The 20393-nt window shown below is 42.6% G+C and overlaps 1 protein-coding gene across 3 annotated transcripts in view; it reads left to right on the top strand.

Annotated features, from left to right (window-relative positions):
* Positions 1 to 205: 205 nt before the first annotated feature.
* EFR3B (EFR3 homolog B) overlaps positions 206 to 20393 on the top strand; it is a 94483-nt gene continuing 74295 nt past the window's right edge. For 2 of the 3 annotated variants that reach the window (XM_063300351.1, XM_063300342.1), the window contains exon 1: positions 268 to 399. In XM_063300351.1, the coding sequence (XP_063156421.1) occupies positions 393 to 399 (7 nt within the window). In that variant the 5' untranslated portion in view covers positions 268 to 392. Of the gene's footprint in view, positions 400 to 20393 lie in introns of all 3 variants that reach the window. The other variant, XM_063300361.1, reaches the window with a different exon arrangement.

Genomic DNA, 20393 nt, shown 5'->3' with positions numbered 1-20393 from the left:
AACGCTCCCCTAACCCCAACACCACCGCAATTCACCCCGTGCATTCTTAGAACGACGACTTGGTGTCCTCTCCAAGCGTATCAGGCCCATCCCTGATGCCCGCGGGGGCGTGTCTAGAGGAAAAAGGACCGCCTCCTGCTGGTCGCCACCCCGTCCCTCGCCCATGCGCAAAGGCAGCAGTATCCGCAGCCTGCTAGCGGGCCCGTATTGTGCCGCCGCCGCCGCCTGCGTGTGCTTTGTCGCTTCATTCATGCCCCCTGCTGGTTCCGCCCGCTCCTGGCTGCGCCGCGGAGGCCGCGTGAACGTCAGAGGCGCCGCAGAGGCAGAGTGAGCGCGCGCCGCGGAGCTGGAGTTTCGAGAACGGGCCGGCGGCCGGAGGGGTCAGCTGAGCCATGTACGGTAAGGGAGGACGGGCGTCCGTTTTCTGTCGCTTTTTCCTAGAAGTGGCTGCTTGGTCTTGCTGGCTGTGTCCAGAGGGGGGTTTCTTTTCTCCCTTTTTGTAACCTCTTGCCATGTGAGCCGCGCAGGTCCGTTCCGCTCCCCCTCCCCATTTCCCTCCCGGTCAGAGGCATTCAGGCACTCCCTTCCGCCCGGCGTTTTCGAGGGCCCACCTGCTCTGGGAACATCCCTCGTGCCGGGAGCTTTCCCTTCCCGGACTGAGACTTTCCTTCGCGAGCTCTCCGGAGAGCGGGCGAAAACGCGGTTCCTTCCCAGCGCTCCGCGCAGCGTTTGAAGGAGAGCGTGGTTAGGAGTTCTTGACAGCCGGTGGACTTCTGGTGGGGTTTACGGCACTGCCTTGTTCTGAAAATCAACCAAGTGATGTTACAGGCGCCAAGTTCATATTCTTCTGATTTGTAAACGAGCCGCTTTCAAGAGTCGTTCCTCCCTGTTTCTAAGAGCCGGTCAGACAAATGAGGTTACTTCTTTCTTATTCCAGCAAAGGCCAGAGATGTAGTTGGAAACACACTATTTGGGAGGGAAAAAAATCAAGAGTGTTTGCCTCTCCCCTTCTACCATTTTTTTTTTGAAGTAAATATTGGTCTAAAACAGTGTTTCTCAACCTTGGCAACTTTAAGAGGGGTGGACATCAACTCCCAGAATTCCCCAGCCAGCACGGGTTGAGAAATACTGGTCTAAAACATACCTGTTGGACATTATGGCCCCCCCGGGGGGGGGGGTTGTTTGTGATGGAGGATCCCTCTATCCCCCTCAGCAAAAAGATCTCCACATTGACAAAGTTAGCTGTCAGAAGGATTTTTGGTTTGTTTTGCTAGCATGTCAGAGAATTCCCTCTGTGAGCCCAGTCAGAACTGCAGGCAGCTTGGACACTTCTGGAGAAAGAAATCCTGCATGACCCCTTTGAGCAACATTAGAAACCCTTTCTCCAAATTGCTTCGTTCTAAGCAGAGAACCACTGTCTGCTTTCTCTCTCTCTCTCTCTCTCTCACACACACACACACACACACACACACAATCAGAGCTCTCTGATGCTTTGGGACCCAAACAGAACAGATGACAAGCACACAATGCTGCACAGGGAGCTGGAAAGGGGGTGTAGCATCAAAAACTAAAGCCTCTCTTTTTGGTCTTCAGCTTGCTCCATTGACAGCTAATCAAAGGGCTTGCAGTTTATATGGCATGGCTAGCATAGATCTTGCTGCAGAGGCACACCTTACTCTCTTTTTCCCCTGCTTGCCCCTTCCGCAAGCCATGTGTTATCTAATTCTCCTGGATTGCTATATTGCACTAGCTGCAGTTTTACTGGGCAGTTGTAGTCTGTCTGTGTCTGCAGCTGGCATTGTGCTGGAACAGGGAGGAGAAGTGAACCCAGTGGACGGTTTGAGTACAGGAAAAGCTCACCGACTGCGCTTTAGAAGATCTGAGTTACAGGACTGTGAGCAAATGAAGTAGAGTGTGCCAACCACGCTGTCCCTCCCCTGTAGTCATGCATTCCCTGCATCCTGGATATGCAAGGAATTAGTAGCAAGCTTCAAGAATCAGTAGAGATGGAGCTGCTCTCTAGCTGTGCCCATTCAGTGGCTGCCACAGTTGGATGGTGCAGATCCAGGAGTGGGGTGAGTGGTGGAAGGGATTCATTGAACCTGGGATGTGCCAGCTCCATCATCTCAAGGATTGCATCTGGCTTTGCTCGGCATGACAAGAACTGCAGTCTAATAGGGCCCAGTTTGAAGGAAGGGGACTCAGAAATTTTAAGGAGTAAAATGTGTGCTTTAAGCATCTTCAAAGCTTAAGTTAGCTATTTTGCCCCTTAGTCATTCCCCTCAACCCACCCAAAATGTCAGGGGAAAAAAAAACCCCAAATTTTCAGCTGGGCCGATTGCAGGGCTGGCTCTGAAGCCAGAAATCGACCCCTGATTGTGCATCCCTGGTAAACACATATATAGCTGGGTTCTGCTGAATGAAGCTCTAATGTTTGCAAACACTGGTCCGGCAGAGTTGTTCTGTGGAATTCTGGTCCGGTTTCAGTATTGCGTTAAAGTTGTCATTATAGATTCTAGAGGGGTAGCCATGTTAGTATTTTGCAGCAAAAATAACAGTCCTATGCATCTTAAAAGCGAACAAGTTTATTTTCATGTAAGTGTTATAGATCATTAGCTACTTTATTTATCTAATATAGTATGCTATCATCCATAAAATCTTATGATATAATACATTGGTTAGTTTTCGAGATCTGTATGACTCTATATTGCTGTTTTTTTACAGCAACTCCTCTAACTCAAAATTAGTTTATTTATTTATTTATAACTTCAAATTATACAGTTTGTGGTTTTTGTATGTTTTTATTTACTGGCTCTTCTCCAATGATGTGAACCAGCAGCCTTAGAAACCTGTAGAAGAGGAAAATTTCCCTGTCATTGCACAAGAAAATCTTTGGCTACTATATTTCTACATACAGCATTGGGCATTTCAGCATATTAAAGGCACAAAACTAGCATTAAGGTAGCAAATCTTATATAACATTTCAGGTTATGTTTAAATATAACCCAAACCTGGTTTACAATTCAGGTTTATAAGGGATACAAGACAGGAATTCAGTTAAGACCGTATGCTAATATTGACATTTCAGCTTGATCTTAGTTTAGCAGTTTATCTCATCGACAGAAAGACCCAAGTGGAAGGAAATAATTTGTGAACTGTAAGCCAGGATTCTCCAAAATCTGGCTTACTTTATAGGTGAATACAGGCATAGGCTGTGCTTTCTCTAGAAAAACTAGAATCATTTGGGCACATATTTATCCAATGTTCAGTTTGAGTAGCTTGTTGCTCTTCAGATGCCTACCCCCAGCTCTAACTGCTCGGTAAAAGATATAAATAAAAAATAATAATACCTATATGTTTCGTCTGTGGCTTGGTTTTCTCTTTCTCTTTCTCTTTGGCAATATGCTGAGTCTGAATGCATTTTATCCCTTTTTGACCCTGCTAAAAGCGCAATGACTTGGCAAGGGTCCCAAGAGACAAATCCTTACACTTATAGGGCTGTTCATGTCAAATAGATTGCTTAAATCCCTTCCTCTTCCGTTAACGTTGATCCTTCAAACATGCCAGGTTTAAAAAGTGTGGCAAGAGATTATTAAATTTATGTCCATCTGTTTTTTTGCATCAGTGAGGGTAAAGGACATTTGTGTCATTTCCTGGCCTGGATGGGGTACTTTTCCTGCAGGGGCTTGGGGGCCTGCCTGAACCAGGAACCCCCAAAAAAGAACTGGGTGAACATCATAATCAAAAAGCACCCAACTCCTTCCAACATTTGTTTTGGAAGGTGGTGAAATGGTACCTGGTATTGCACCAGACTTCTCATTCATAGTTTTTATTTTGGGGGTGTGGGGAGGAGACATGCAATAAACTTGCATTGTGTCTTGTCCTGGGCTTTCCTCAGCAAACGGGATCTGTTCTATTTCTATGTGACTCTTGCAAGACCTCTTGTTAATTCTTGCTCTTGTTTCCTTATTCTTCAGAGCTAGATAAGAAAGCATTTTAAAATATGCAGTATGGGTTCTTCTTGCAATAGGCAGTTTCTCTGATTTGCTACCCAGGAGTTTAAACCGAGAAGTGTCTGTTGCTGTGATTGGGTGGTAAAGTGGGAATTCTGCTGTGTTTCTAATTCTTAATGATCCTTTCCTGGTGATTCTCCTGAGGAGAAGGTGAAAAAAGGGCTGAGGGGCAGGGGCAAGGTGGTACAGGCATAGACATGCCCTGATGCTCACTGTGCAGTGTCTGATGATAGAACTTTAATGTATGATTATCATGAAAACACATGATGCTAATTAGTTTTAAGGAGACAACTGCTTTTCAAGTGGAAGGGTTGTATGAAAACCATGGAGAGCCTATTTTAGAAGAGAAAGTCTTAGTATCTGAAAAGTAAAAGGGGTTAATTGGCACGCATTGCAGTGAGTTTGTTAAATTTCAAGAAAGTTACATTTCATGTGAGCTTGCACATATACAGAGAAGCTTTTTGTATCTTCTTACTAGCAAGGTATCCAGCAAATGTTGAGAAGGCATCAAAGATAGTTGCAAGGAATAAATGCCTTTCTACCTGGCTTTAATTAAAGTTTTAATTAATTTTAATTTAATTTAATTTAATTTATATAATTAATAATGTATAGCATTTATGTCCTTTCTTTTCTCCCAGTATTAAATGGGGTCTCAAGTTTTATCCTCCAAATAATAACAAGTAGGTTGGACTAAGCCATAGTGATTAACTATGAGGTTGATGATCAAGTTGGGATTTGAACTTGGGTTTTTCTGAACCCAGTTCAGCACCTGAACCACTACACTACACTGGTTCTGTATCTTTAATTGCATGTTTTTCATTGTTGTCCCTAATAGAGCCTCTGGCTTATCTCTTTGCCTAGAGGTGACTGAGATGCACAGTAAGAAAAGTCCAGTATTTGATGGATTGCTACTCATCTTGTAGAATTTTTCTCTACTGTATCATACTTCCTTGTGCATATATTCTTGACTTACTAAGCATGGCATTGTTTGCCCAGCTCATTTATTAACTGCTGACTTGATTACTGGATATGCAAAATATTTAAAATAAAAGTGGGAACTATTACAAGAGCTGCATGTTCTTTGCAAAAGATTTTGCAATAATACAGAACACATGCACCATTCCCTGATCAGGTTTGCTATCCCTTTACATCATCTGGGAAGGTGCCCTTTATTAGCCCTCCCCTGAACACACATGGTAAAGGTCACATTGCAGGGGAAGATGCCTGGTGGTCTTCTCATGTAGGAATCTTTGTTCATCATTTATGATTTCTCACTGAGGAATCCACAGGGTCCCAAGAAGATAGGTTGAAGATATAGCTTGTGAGCTGGATTGAGTATCATTCTATCTGTCAATTAAATGCAAAAGTTTGCACAGCTGAAAGCTGACTAGCTTTCAGTTATGGATGACTTGGCAGAAGTGTTTGTCCAAGGAAAATAGCCCTGATGGAATATCTCAGTCAGCGCTGCATCATAAGATGATGCAAAACATCAGTTGATTAGGATTTACATGAGTGCAATTGGGAGTATAATTCTCCTCCCAGGCTCTCTTCTAGGAGTAGATGCTAGTTGTATCAGAAAGAGACTCTCGCAGAAAATGTACAATAAATTAAAGTTTACTGTAATTTGACCCAGACTGTATAGAGGAGGAGCTCTCTGAACATATAAAGAGGAGAATTTAGAAAATCGTATTTTGTTGAAGATGTTGGTGTAATTTGTACCTAAAGTCATAAGTCTTTATGTCTAAAGAGGCTAACCAGACTTGGATCAGAAGCACCTACCTCTCTATATAATTAACAACTACAGTTCCAGTAGGCCATTAATTTAAGGGGCATTTTTATTCTTTTCTTTATAGTTTTCCTGTTTGTTTTAATCCATAGCAACGCTAAGGACCAAGAATGATTACCATGCATCCTCTGTTCTCACAGCTACATGAACTCATATTCATTAACACTTATTAAGATGGATACGAGAATGGAAGAACATTTTCCTAGGTGGTGGTGCATCCTCGCAAATTTACTTGCTGTACTTGAAAAAAATGTAGACTAGCTATCTCTAAAATGGGAGAAAAAGAGTTTAAATAATGGTTTAAAGTCCAAATATACAGTCACGCATACACAAATGAGAAACATTCCAGTGCCCAAGCCTATATGATTGCCATAGCATGGAACTGTGTTTTACATAGACACAGACGGGGAACTTTGTAGTTTGCCAAATAAGGAGGTAAGCAGCTTTTATCAGTTGTGTATACAGGCAGATAACTCCCTTGCATACAGAAAGATACACTTTTTTTCCATAAACCTGGAGTAGAAATAGAAGAAAATGGCTGCTTCAAAGGGGATCATTCCAAAATAAGGATACACTCCGTATATGAAGAGCACTTTAGTCATTGATTATCATGAGTGGTATTGACAGTTGAATTCTCGGATATTGCCTTTAAATGCAAAGCTGTCATCCAACCTTGTGGGTAAAATGCCAGATTTGGAGGCATTTTGGAGGCATTTCTCAAGGGCAATTGACTTCCCACATAAGGTGCACAGATAAAACAGATATGCTTGATTTCACCCTGAATAGTCTGTACATCTCCAGGTCCTCTCCACTGGTTCATTAAATCTTGATGCCACCTAGCTAGTTGCAGGGTTTTTTTTTTTATGCTTTGCTCTAAAAAAGCAACAGAATTCTTTCTGAAGCCTCCTGTGACCCTGACGCCGAGAACTCTGCAATTCCATAATTTGTTCCAGGCATTCTCAAGGACTGGTTTATCCTATTGTTTCTCTTGATCAACTAATTGCAATTATAGTACACAAACTGAGGCTGGAGATTGTGTCTAAGGTATTTGGGGGCCAGGGAGCTTATTCTTAGTGACTCTTAACATGCAGGAAAAATCCAACAGAATTGGAAGGAGAGCATGAGTAATAGAGAACAGCTCTGCCAATGTTTATCTGCTCTCCATCAGTCACTGCCTCCTCCTCTTTGCAACTTGGAATAATTTGAAGGACAGCTTGTCTCATTATCTGACTAGTAGCCTGCAGGTGGGTTGTTGAGTGATTTTCCAGACTCAGGAGGAGGAGGAGGAGGAGGGGAGGCTGAAGCTGCTAGAATTTCTGAGCTTGCATTACCTCAGAAATTAGCTATTCTACCGTGGGTGGGAGGGAAGAGGGAAACCTAAGCAGAGTTAGGGGAGGCTCTTTGGGTAGTGGCCGTGGGAGAGGCAGGATCATGGCCTAGCTGGCTGGAGGGGCCAATTTTACTATCCAAGTTTCTGATGTGCAGCTTTTGTCTATTTGCTTGCTTGCATCTCTTAGAGTTTGGAGATCTGTTGCAGCCAAGGAGAGTTCCAAAGTGGTAGCTGCTGTGTTAAACCTGCCACAAAAGCTTCATCTGTGGTTCCTGTGGCTTTTTGAAGATTGCCGGCTTTATAGAGCCATCAGCTTTTATGGTAAAAAGTTGTTGTGGGCTTTTTATATATATATATATATATATATAGCCTGTCTGACCAAATGGAACATGGGAGTTGATACCATTGCTAACGCTTCTAACAAGCACGGATGCTGAGCAACAGAAGAGTACAGTGCTGATTTAAAAAAGAAAAGGTGGGGAGAGAAGAATAGGAACACATGACACTCTATGCTTGTCTTTTCAAGTCACATGTCACCCAGATACTGGAAATTCAAGGAGGTGTAATCTTCATTATGTCTGCAGCCCAGACTTTGGTTGGTGTTCTGCGTATTGGTTTAGAAGTGAACCCACCATGTTGGTGTGCATCCATGCATGTTCTTTCTTCGCTTCCTTGAAATAAATATCGGGTTGTATATGGTTTATTTGGGTTTGTTTTAACATGTGCAAACCCAATCAGTTTGGTTTGTAAGCCACAGTTTATTGATGAGCATATTATGTGAACCCAGCCAATTGTGGTTTAGCTGAAGGGAAGCAGTGGGAAAGGTAGAATACAGTGGGCCCAACTTGGCTTGGATTTTGTTGTCCTACATTTTGTAAAGGGGGTTTTGGTGGTTCTTGGGTTATTAAAAACATGGTAAGCCTTCTTTTAGGGCTGATAGTGCCAATTTTTTCAGCCTTAAAATGCTGGAAATGATTGAGGTGGTTTTCTGCTAATCACAGAGCTTAGGAAAGGGAACAGAAAGGGAGCTTGGGAATTGTCTATCACCTTGCGTCCATAGGTTGCCCAACTCTCCGTTAAATGTGTTTTCTGATCCTCTTTTTGCTATTGTGAATTTATAGCAGGATCCCCTCCAGTGTTTTATAGCATCTTCTAGCACCATTCAGCCATGAAGCTTGTCCTCGTTACTGTTATTTTGGGTCAAAGTAAGTTATGGGTAAGAGCCTCATATAGCTTTGGGCTAGATTTTTCCCCTGCATCCCTGGGGTCTGTTGGTATAACCAAATGATTGGTTGGATCAGGCACATCCAATTAGATGGTGGGGGGGCAAATTCAACATTTCTTCATTTTAATAAAGCATTGCACCTCCATAAGCCTGTTCAGAAATGGTGGATTAGCGATGGGGTTTCTTTGCTGCTCTTCTCACAACCTGCCCCTTGGTGTTGAAGTTTGTGCAAATGTATGAGGGACATGCAGTTTGGTCATGACCAGGTGTTGAAAAACTGCTGCCAGTCAAAGTAGATTATTTTAAGCCAGATGGGCAAAGAGTAATAGGCACCTTCTTGTGTCCTTACGTAGCAAGCAGACAGTAAAATTTGTGCAAAATGTGACTGGTTTTGGCAGGTAGTACATAATAAAGTTATCAAATCTATCTTACCTGCTGCTGCTTCCATTCCAAAGTCTAGGTTGGTTCCAACTGCTAGTAGAATTTAGGGACATAGGAAGAGTCTACATTATACTGCTTGTGTTCACACATCACAGTACATCATGTGTGAACCCAGAATAATGGGTGAATCTAGTCTTTGTTACTATTAGGCCTAGCATGATGTATGAATCAGGCCATTATGCTAACAAGCTATAGGTTAGAGTTAGCTTATAGTGGTAAAGTCAATCTAGTTTACTGTTAGGGTTGTGCAGTGCTTTGGATTCAGCGGAAAGAAATTCTTTGGATCACACAGTAACATGAATGGAGCACCTGTATGGAACTTATTAAGGCAGCTAAGCCTATTTCCAGGATTACAGTTGTGTGATTGGAAACAGTCACTGTTGTTTTAATGAGCCACAAATAAGTGCTGCACTTGTGCTCCCATGTGATCTGAAATATTTCTTCCTAATTAAGCTTGAAACATTGCACAGTCTTACTTGGCATTAGTTACATTGATAAGCATCAGCTCTCCAGGATTTTAGGTACAGTATTTCCCAACTGTACATCTGTATCTTTCATATTGAGATCGTATCTTTTCCCAGTGGCTGAATGTCCTTAATTTCTGCTGTTGGCTTTCTGTCTATGCTATTCTCTCCCAATAAATATATGTTCCATACTGTTAACTTCGAAGATTTAGGTTAAAAAGTTTTCTGCATCTTTTTCGTATTTGCTTTTTTGCCTTTTTCATAAATTAAAGTTTATGTTTCTATACTTAATGATACTTTTAATGTAAAGTCTCCTAAATCCTCTGGAAAAGTAAAGAGGTGTTAATGTTAAGTGTGTTGTTTTTTTTCACCTTGTAAAAAGCAGAGAGTTTTGGGTTCCAGAACCATTTTATTAATGTGTATACAGTATTGATTTTTTTCTGTTTTCTAGTATGAGAAGGAGAGAAGGAAAATGAAACTTAGATCCATTCCAATTTCATAAAGCCTTAGGGAATATGCTGGCTACAAAATTGTCTGGGACATTGAATTCACAAGCATGTTGAAACATATGGTCTACAAGACAGTTTTCATATTATGGATCAAAGAAATAAATTGGGGGAGGAATTATGGAATAGAAATCTTCTCAGGGTTGTTCAGTCATAATTGAACTTTGTCCAGGCAAAGAGGAAGCTGTTCCCTTCTCCAACATCTCTTCTCCCAGGTTTATGATATCAAGGTCTAGGACACTGTTTCTCAACCGTAGCAACTTTAAGCTATGTGGACTTCAATTCCCAGAATCCCCCAGCCAGTAATGACTTTATTTGCAGAGGATGATCATAAATCATAATGGACCAGCGTAACAATTCTCAGTTAGATTAACCATTGGTCAAGGTATTAATACAATCATGAATGTGTGTCATACAGGGCTGAAAAAAAGATATATTCTTAGTTTATTTGGATGACAGCTAAGTAAAATTGCTGCATTCTTGCAAGGAGAACACAGCAGTTCTCTGATTGCATTTTAAAAAATGTATTTGTTCTGATCCAAACATGGATCCCGAATGAAAAAGATTTCCAAGCAATTGTATATTTATCAGCTAGAACCTACTGCACCATAAACATTTATCCAGGCCATCCTGTCTCCCCCTTATAAACCACCAAAGCATATAATACCCATCAACATCCAATATTCAGGAATAAAACCTGGGGATCTGTATATTGTATTCTCACCGCTCTCCCACATTTAAAATTTCCCCTTCTGATCCACTTACTTGCTGGGCAGAAGATGTAGGGGGGCTATCCAGGTCCCAGCAATATATGATACAGCTCTGCTTGTTGCTTCCCCTTTGTGCACTGCTTCATCTGCTGTGATGCTGAGACTGTCCCTTGCCTCTTCTTGCTGCACCAACAGAGTTAACGCACAAATAGCTGCCACTCTAGACTTTGGAAATATAGAAAAGACTCATAGCTTAGTGGCAGAGAGCATGCTATGGATGCAAGGGACTGAGCGTCATTCCCTGGCATCTCCACTTTTTTGGAAAAAAGGATCAGGAATGGATGGCATGGGAGCCCAGAGAATTGCTATGGCCAGTTGTTTTAAGGCCGCCTTGCTGCTATGTTCCCGGAAGTGTTTGTCTTATTAAGTAGGATTTCCGTCAGTTTCCTGTCTGTCATGGACCCCTTGAGACTCCTAACTCTTATAATTAAAGATATAAGTCAGACAGTGTTAACTAGCATTTTTATTTATTTAATTCTAGGTGGCATGGAAGAAAAGAAGGATTAGAAACAGAAACACAATAATACAAGAATATAAGATAAGGAATAGATACATAAGCCTGCATGGGGAAACAGTGATATCATAAAGAGATATCACTGAACAAGATTACAATCACTCTGGCCCAGGGCCTGCTGGGAAAGCCAAGTTTTTATTACTCTTCCGAAGGCCAGCCAGGTTGGGGCCATGGAAATTTCTAGAGGATGCAATTCCACAAGGTGGGGCAGCCACAGAGAAGGCACATCTCCGGCATTCTGCAAGATAGTATTGTCTCACAGAGGTATCTGGAGCATGCTGACCTTGTGAGATCCTAGTGGACAAGCAGAAACCATTGGAGAGATGTGGTCCTATAGGTATCCAGGCCTATCGGATACATCATCTCTATCCCTAAATTGTTTTCTTAATAGTGCAGAATAGAGGAAGAATTACCTGGTGTCTTAACTTTCCATCTCTATTCTGCTATCGTTATATACTGTGGAGTCCTTGGTGCTCTCTGAGCCTGGTTGTTTTCTTGCAGACGTTTCATTGCCCGACTCAGCAGCATCTTCAGTGCACTGTTGCCTAGTTGGGCAATGAAATGTCTGCAAGAAAACAACCAGGCTCAGAGAGCAATAAGGACCCCACAGTTCAACCCTGAGCTACAGATATTCTCTTTGATTGATAGTGATATACAAAAAAGGGTTAAGCTGGAATAACCAAAGGCCACTCCCTTTGAGACCATTTTTGCCAGGAGTCCCCAAACTCTTTAGCTCATTGACCCCTTCATGAAGTTGCAGATTTTTCATCGATCGCCCCCAAACATTTATTATATGAAAATAAGTTAATAAATATTATTTTAACTAATAGTACAGTAATAGCATAGACCCCTTGGATAGTCTTATTGACCCTGGGGGGTTGATACTGACCACTTTGGGGATCCCTGGTCTATGCTAATTACCCCCAATATTGTTTCCAGTGGCTCTGAAAAGTTCTGTCCTTTAGATATAGACATATACTGTAGATAATATAAATTCTTGCCTGTTGTTCATCTCTCTCTCTCCCCCCCCTCGTTTTTGCTTGCCTTTATCCCATTTTTCCAATTAACTTTTTTATGTTTGCTGATGCTTAATTAATAAGCATCAAGCTATGTGTCTGCTACCTTAACTGAGTGACGTGTGTGCTTGCTCTGATTTGGACATAGGGACTGACTAGGAATATGCTGGATGCAAATTAAACTGGAAATTACCCATGGTAATTTTCCAACAGCCTCAAGACAGGAATAATAAGCTAGGAGTACTGGAAAATAAATTGCATTTTCTTGGATAGAATGTGTAAAATATAGGGTATGCTAATTTATTTTTCCCCTTATGCCTGAAATAAAAAGGATAGAAAGTTGACTGGGTTTTTTAGTGAATGGTATCTGGCAATACCTACCTTTCCGGCTCCTTTGCAGCTTAAATGGCAATGGGAGATAGAACAGGACGTTCCCACAATCACAAAATAAAGTAGGGGAAGAGTCACATGTTAAGGGTTTCAGATCCAGTAACATTTTAGGGTAGTAAAAATCAAAATCAGGACCTTGAATTTGTCAGAGAAGTAAACTCCTTTTGGATATACCAAAACACATGATTAATCTGTGACCTTCCAGAAGACTGGCAGACTGTTATGGCCCCAATCCTTGGAAGGGGACTTAGATGACCTTGCCTGATTGTGTGATGTTCTCAGGAAAGATAGGGAGGTTGCCAAACTCCATTCTCCATAGAGGCCCTGGGAAGTAGAAGAACAATTCCTAGAAGGAAACACCTGAATCACTGAAAGAGCTTCCTACACATGTTGATTTGAAAAGTGTTGTTTAAAAGAAAATGCACAGTTAGATCCTGAGTCAGCAAAACAGGAAGTAGTTTAAGCTCACCTCTGCAATTATGACCCCAAAAAAGGTAAAGTCTCAAGGCAGGCTCAACTCTGGATGATTTCATGGAGATGTCAGGTTGGTCGTCTTGGCAGCAACATGGAAGTGATTTGCCATTGTTTTCTTCTAGGATGTTAGGTGGTGGTGTTTTTTTTAACTTCGTGGTCTGTCCTGTAGTACTGGAATTTCCTGGTGGTTTCCCATCAAAATGCTGACGGGTCAGCCTTTGATTTCTTTTTGAAATCAGCCAAAGACAGCTATAGAGGGTCAAAGCAAGATGCTTTATGCCAGGTCATTTTATTGTCCATCGAGTTCAGTGTTGCTTGCTTTGGCTGGCAGCAGCTATCCAGGGTCTCGTGGAGAGTGGGTCTTTCCAATTCCTTGCCATAAGCATTTTTTTTAAAAATAGGAAGTGCCAGGGATGTTCTTCTCATATCTGCCTATCTGAGCACACTTGTACCTTCACACACACTAAAATACATTTGACAGTAAGTGGATCAAGTCATTCTTAAATTCTTCCAGTCTAGTAAACAAAATCAGAGCACTTAGATACCCAAGGGTCTGCTTTTTATTTCTCCGCACTGATTCTTGCCTGATTGGAGCAATTGACTGTTATACTCCAAGGATGATAAAAGCTCTCTGCAGGCTGAGTGCTCCTGTTTATCAACAGCATAAGGGAAAAAAGACAGAGGAAAACAAATTTCTCAAAAGACATCAACTTAACTGTTTGCTCTCCAGGGTGCTGCACAGCAGGATGGAGCCGTTAGGTACTAATAGCATTGCATTTGGGTCATTTTTTCAGGGATTACCAAGAGAACCGTTGCCCCAACTGCCCTGTGTCATTCTCAGCTATGTTCAGATTGGCAGTGGTTTTCTTGTCGTGTTCCTCTTGAAGGCAGTGGGGAAAAGGCAAGGGAGAACCAGCTGAATTTGGCTGCTGGAAAATGGCAATTGTTGAGCCTCTCATTTCAAAAAGAACATTTTGTTCTCCAGTTCTGGTGCCCCAGTTCTCTAGATACAATAATTGAAATAATTTGTGAAAGTGCACCACTTTCTAAATTGCCAGTTCTGCTTTCTGTTTATCATATCTTCCTGATGAGTCCTTCTTGGCTTGAATCTTCTATAAGTTTTTTTAGAATTTCAGTCCTGCCAATGAGCCATTTTTATGGCTGTACAGGCAACCTATGCACTCTGTTTGTGTCTGAACCATACTCTCAACATTGCTCAGTCCATGTACTTAGTTGTGTGTGGGTAATGTGGGCCCATAAATACTAGTATTCCTTTGACAACTCCTTCGATGCCTGCCAGATTCCTTGTCCTAATTTCTATTAATTTTTAAACGCTTTTTAATTAGAAGACAAACAAAAAGCAAGGGGAAAATGAACATGCCCGAAAGCCAAGTGTGAATGCCATCTATACTTACAAGAATATCGCTGGGCCTTACGTAAGCTCCTTGGGTTTGTTTTAAAAATAAAAATGATATGTACCTGCAGCTTGCTACCTGGCTTGGAAATATGTCTACGTGGCTGGATATAAAGGAATGCAGAGCTGACCTTGGAGAAGGAAGGAGGGAGCTGTTAAGGGAGAACTTGCAGAGGAGAATACACACTGTTGAGAAAGAGGGAAGTGTGAGGAAAAAAATAACCCCACCTTGATTTTGTATAAGATGGGTTAGAGAGGCTTTTAAAACTCTACGTTATTCTACCTTACACAATAAAAAGCATTCCTGGAATTCCTGCCAAGCCTATTTCTTGACCTGCCTTACTTTGAAAGGGTGACATTGGAAAGGAGGCAAAAATAAACTGGGCATAGGAAAAAATCTGTACAACAAATTTGTCTTTCAGGAAATCTGACTGGCTGCGCCCTTTGAGGTCCCCATTTGGGAGAGTGCTTGTAGTATGTTCTCAAAATACGAAATTTACTCACTAACTGAAAAAAATTTACCTGGACAAAGTTATTCAAAATTTTACTGGACATTTACCCATACGGGCCTTGACCAGATGGGTCTGTTTTACTGCAGATGCTTTTATACCTCTTCAATTAAATTCAAAAATCAGTTTATAAAAGCTAACTTCAGAATAATACGTAGTATCAAATATATACATACAAAAAATCAGTAAACAGATCCACAAATTTAAAAAGGAAATAACTCTGCTATTTATAGATAAAAGGAGGGGAGGAGGGTTTGTATTCCATTTGCTTGCTTATCCAGAGGTAATTCTTATTCATCATAAGCATGCAGGCAAATGGTTTTTCTCAAGCATGTTATTATTCAGTCTATCTGTACTGATAACACAGCAGTGTTCTTCCTACCTGTCTTTCTGTCTGTTCATTTGAAATCCCTGCCTTTTACTGTCACTTCTGCTTTCATAACTGTTCAAGCTTTATGGATTATTTTAATTACACATACTTGATTTTTCCTCATCTGAAAGGATCTTTTGGATTTTTTAAATTAACCATTCTTTGTCATGATGCTATTGTCATATGTTAACAATTTTGTTTTTTTTAAAAAATCAGACCTTTGCATCTGCCCATCTTACCTTGATTTTACTTTGCTTTACTTTCCACCTTCAATTTTGGGAATAAAGGTTCCCTCCTTTTAATGCAGCTTTCAAATGAATATGCAAGCCAACATTGATTACCTTTAAGAAACAAAGAAAGAAAAGATAAAGAGGGACAATTTCCTGTACTGGTTCTGAATCTGATTCTCAGCATTCTCTAAGTCAGTGTTTCTCAACCTCAGCAAGTTTAAGCTGGGTAGAATTCAACTCCCAGAATTCCCCAGCCAGCATGGCTGGCTGGGGAATTCTGGGAGTTGAAGTCCACCCAGCTTAAAGTTGCTGAAGTTGAGAAATAAGGCTCTAAGTAAAGCATATTGGACGTGGAATTGGGTGTGATTTGTCCCAGTGGGAGAATGTCAAGGCAGCCAATATGCTGTTGGAATTGCCCTGCACTTTCTCCAAACAGGAAGGGAAGGATATTACTGGGTACGTGCATGTCTTTTATGTCCTGGATGAGCTGCTTCATGCAGGTTATGTTGAGATGAGCTGCCCAATTCATTCAGTGTGTGTCCTTTGCATTCCAAATGACATGGACATGTGGTAGCTCCCCATCCCTTCCTACATAGAAAAATGGGTGATGTAAGATGGCACCATCCTCTAATCCAGGGATTGGATTGTATGGATCCAGCTGCAAGACTAGATTTAGTTCCCCACTGCTATCTTGCTCTTTGAGATTGCTAAGATGGTACACATTTTGGGCATACCTCTAAGATTCTCTTAATAGTAGAGCAAAAGTATATTGCTTTGTCTTGGCAGCAGTAATGTGGTTTTAGGGGGAAAAAATCCAGTGCTTTGCTTTTCTATATGAATAATTATTCCAACCCACACTGCTAATAATGCAAATGCTCATTGGGAAGGGTGATATAAAATCAGTGGCACTTTCCAGCACAAAATTTATTTATTTGTTTGTTTGTTTTATCAAATTTGTCTCTGCCCATCTCCTCCAAACGGAGGGCCTCTGGGCAGTTTACAGCATAAAACAATAACTATACAATAAAATTCCAATATAAAAATAGGCTAAAACAATTTTAAAACCTTTTTTTTGTTTATTCGTTTAGTCGCTTCCGACTCTTCGTGACTTCATGGACCAGCCCACGCCAGAGCTTCCTGTCGGTCGTCAACACCCCCAGCTCCCCCAGGGACGAGTCCGTCACCTCTAGAATATCATCCATCCATCTTGCCCTTGGTCGGCCCCTCTTCCTTTTGCCTTCCACTCTCCCTAGCATCAGCATCTTCTCCAGGGTGTCCTGTCTTCTCATTATGTGGCCAAAGTATTTCAGTTTTGCCTTGAATATCATTCCCTCAAGTGAGCAGTCTGGCTTTATTTCCTGGAGGATGGACTGGTTGGATCTTCTTGCAGTCCAAGGCACTCTCAGAATTTTCCTCCAACACCACAGTTCAAAAGCATCGATCTTCCTTCTCTCAGCCTTCCTTATGGTCCAGCTCTCGCAGCCATATGTTACTATAGGGAACACCATTGCTTTAACTATGCGGGCCTTTGTTGTCAGTGTGATGTCTCTGCTCTTAACTATTTTATCGAGATTTGTCATTGCTCTTCTTCCAAGGATTAAGCGTCTTCTGATTTCCTGACTGCAGTCAGCATCTGCAGTAATCTTTGCACCTAGGAATACAAAGTCTTTCACTGCTTCTACATTTTCTCCCTCTATTTGCCAGTTATCAATCAAGCTGGTTGCCATAATCTTGGTTTTTTTGAGGTTTAGCTGCAAACCAGCTTTTGCACTTTCTTCTTTCACCTTCATCATAAGGCTCCTCAGTTCCTCTTCACTTTCAGCCATCAAAGTGGTATCATCTGCATATCTGAGATTGTTAATGTTTCTTCCAGAGATTTTAACTCCAGCCTTGGATTCCTCAAGGCCAGCTTGTCGCATGATGTGTTCTGCATACAAGTTGAATAGGTAGGGTGAGAGTATACAGCCCTGCCGTACTCCTTTCCCAATCTTAAACCAGTCTGTTGTTCCGTGGTCTGTTCTTACTGTTGCTACTTGGTCGTTATACAGATTCTTCAGGAGGCATACAAGATGACTTGGTATCCCCATACCACTAAGAACTTGCCACAATTTGTTATGGTCCACACAGTCAAAGGCTTTAGAATAGTCAATAAAACAGAAATAGATGTTTTTCTGAAACTCCCTGGCTTTTTCCATTATCCAGCGGATATTGGCAATTTGGTCTCTAGTTCCTCTGCCTTTTCTAAACCCAGCTTGTATATCTGGCAATTCTCGCTCCATGAAGTGCTGAAGTCTACCTTGCAGGATCTTGAGCATTACCTTACTGGCATGTGAAATGAGTGCCACTGTTCGATAGTTTGAACATTCTTTAGTGTTTCCCTTTTTTGGTATGGGGATATAAGTTGATTTTTTTCCAGTCTGATGGCCATTCTTGTGTTTTCCAAATTTGCTGGCATATAGCATGCATTACCTTGACAGCATCATCTTGCAAGATTTTGAACAGTTCAGCTGGGATGCCGTCGTCTCCTGTTGCCTTGTTATTAGCAATGCTTCTTAAGGCCCACTCAACCTCACTCTTCAGGATGTCTGGCTCTAGCTCACCGACCACACCGTCAAAGCTATCCCCGATATTGTTATCCTTCCTATACAGGTTTTCTGTATATTCTTGCCACCTTTTCTTGATCTCTTCTTCTTCTGTTAGGTCCTTGCCATCTTTGTTTTTGATCATACCCATTTTTGCCTGGAATTTACCTCCAATGTTTCTAATTTTCTGGAAGAGGTCTCTTGTCCTTCCTATTCTATTGTCTTCTTCCACTTCCGCGCATTGCTTGTTTAAAAATAATTCCTTATCTCTTCTGGCTAACCTCTGGAATTTTGCATTTAATTGGGCATATCTCCCCCTATCACTGTTGCCTTTTGCTTTCCTTCTTTCTTGGGCTACTTCTAGTGTCTCAGCAGACAGCCATTTTGCCTTCTTGGTTTTCTCTTTCTTTGGGATGTATTTTGTTGCCGCCTCCTGAACAATGCTGCCAACTTCTGTCCAGAGTTCTTCCGGGACCCTATCTACTAAGTCCAGTCCCTTAAATCGATTCTTCACCTCCACTGCATATTCCTTAGGAATATTAGTGAGCTCATATCTAGCTGATCTGTGGGTCTTCCCTAATCTCTTGAGTCTGATCCTAAATTGTGCAAGAAGAAGTTCGTGATCGGAACTACAGTCAGCTCCAGGCCTTGTTTTTACCGACTGTACAGATGTCCGCCACCTTTGGCTGCAAAGGATGTAGTCAATCTGATTTCGGTGTTGTCCATCTGGGGAAGTCCATGTATAAAGCCGTCTCTTAGGTTGTTGGAAGATTTTAAAACCTACCTAATATAATAAAATCCCGATGGCTATGATCTCATTCAATCCTTGCGTAGGAGGGGCACTTCAAGGCACTAGCCAACCCCAAGTATGATTATTCTCCTCCCTGCCCCAAGCCCGATGGCAGAGCCAGGTCTTCAGTTCCCTCCAGAAGGCTAGGAGTGATGGGGCTAATCTCACCTCCCGGGGCAAGATGTTCCCGCGGGCGGGTGCTACTGCAGAGAAGGCCCACCTCCTGGACCCCACCAGATGGAATTCTCTTGCAGACGGGGTCCGCAGCATGCCCTCTCTGCATGACCGGGCGGGACGGGCTGATGAAGCAGGGATGAGGCGGTCCCTTGGGTAACCCGGTCCCATGCCATGTAGGGCTTTAAAGGTGATAACCAACACCTTGAATTGGACCCAGAAGCAAACTGGGAGCCAGTGCAGCTTGCAAAGCAAAGGTGTTACATGCGCACTTCTAGGGGCGCCAAAAATAGCCCGCACGGCCGCATTCTGGACCAGCTGAAGCTTCCGGATACTCTTCAAGGGTATCCCCATGTACAGCGCATTACAATAGTCTATATGGGAGATAACAAGGGCATGAGTGACTGTCCAAAGGGCCTCCCGATCCAGGAAAGGGTGTAACTGGTGCACAACATGCAGCTGTGCAAAGGCACTTCTGGCCATGGCTGCCACCTGCTCTTTGAGCAGGAGCCGTGAGTCCACGAGGACCCCCAAGTTACGCACTGGGTCTGTCTGGGGCAGTGCAACCCCATCCAGAACCAAAGATGACAAAGTCCCAGAAATGGCACAGCCCTTAACCCACAGCCACTCCATCTTACCAGGGTTCAGCCGAAGCCTGTTCCCCATCCAGACCCCCACAGGCCCCAGACACTCAGAGAGGGTGGTCACAGTATCACTTACTTCACCCGGGATGGAGATATACAATTGAGTATCATCAGCATACTGATGATACCACATCCCATGGTGACGGATGATCTCACTCAGCGGTTTCATGTAGATGCTAAATAGGAGAGGAGAGAGAACCAAACCCTGCGGCACCCCACAAAGGAGGAGTCGAGGGTCGGATCTCTCACCCCCTATCACCACCAATTGGGACTGGCCCTGGAGGAAGGAGGTAAACCAGCGCAGAACCACGCCGCCCATCCCCAACTCCCTGAGCCAACCCAAAAGAATACCATGGTTGATGGTATTGAAAGCCGCTGAGAGGTGAAGAAGAGCAAGGATGGATGGATGCACTGCCCCCATCCCACTCCCGCCAAAGATCATCCATAAGTGTGACCAATGCCATTTCTGTCCCATATCTGGGCCTGAAACCTGACTGAAAGGGGCCTAGATAATCTGTTTCCTCCAGAACTCTCTGGAGCTGTAATGCCACCACTTTCTCAACCACTTTCCCCAAAAAGGGGAGGCGGGAGACTGGACGAAAATTATCCAGCACAGTAGGGTCCAGCGATGGTTTCTTGAGGAGGGGTTGTACCAACACCTCCTTAAAGGCAGTTGGGAACACCCCCTCCCTCAAGGATGTATTGACCATCACCTGGACCCAACCACATCTCCCGAGCTGCCTTCACCATC

Source organism: Candoia aspera, chromosome 1 (assembly GCF_035149785.1).
Source record: "Candoia aspera isolate rCanAsp1 chromosome 1, rCanAsp1.hap2, whole genome shotgun sequence".
Lineage (NCBI taxonomy): Eukaryota > Metazoa > Chordata > Lepidosauria > Squamata > Boidae > Candoia > Candoia aspera.
This window is presented reverse-complemented; position numbering and strand designations above follow the sequence as displayed.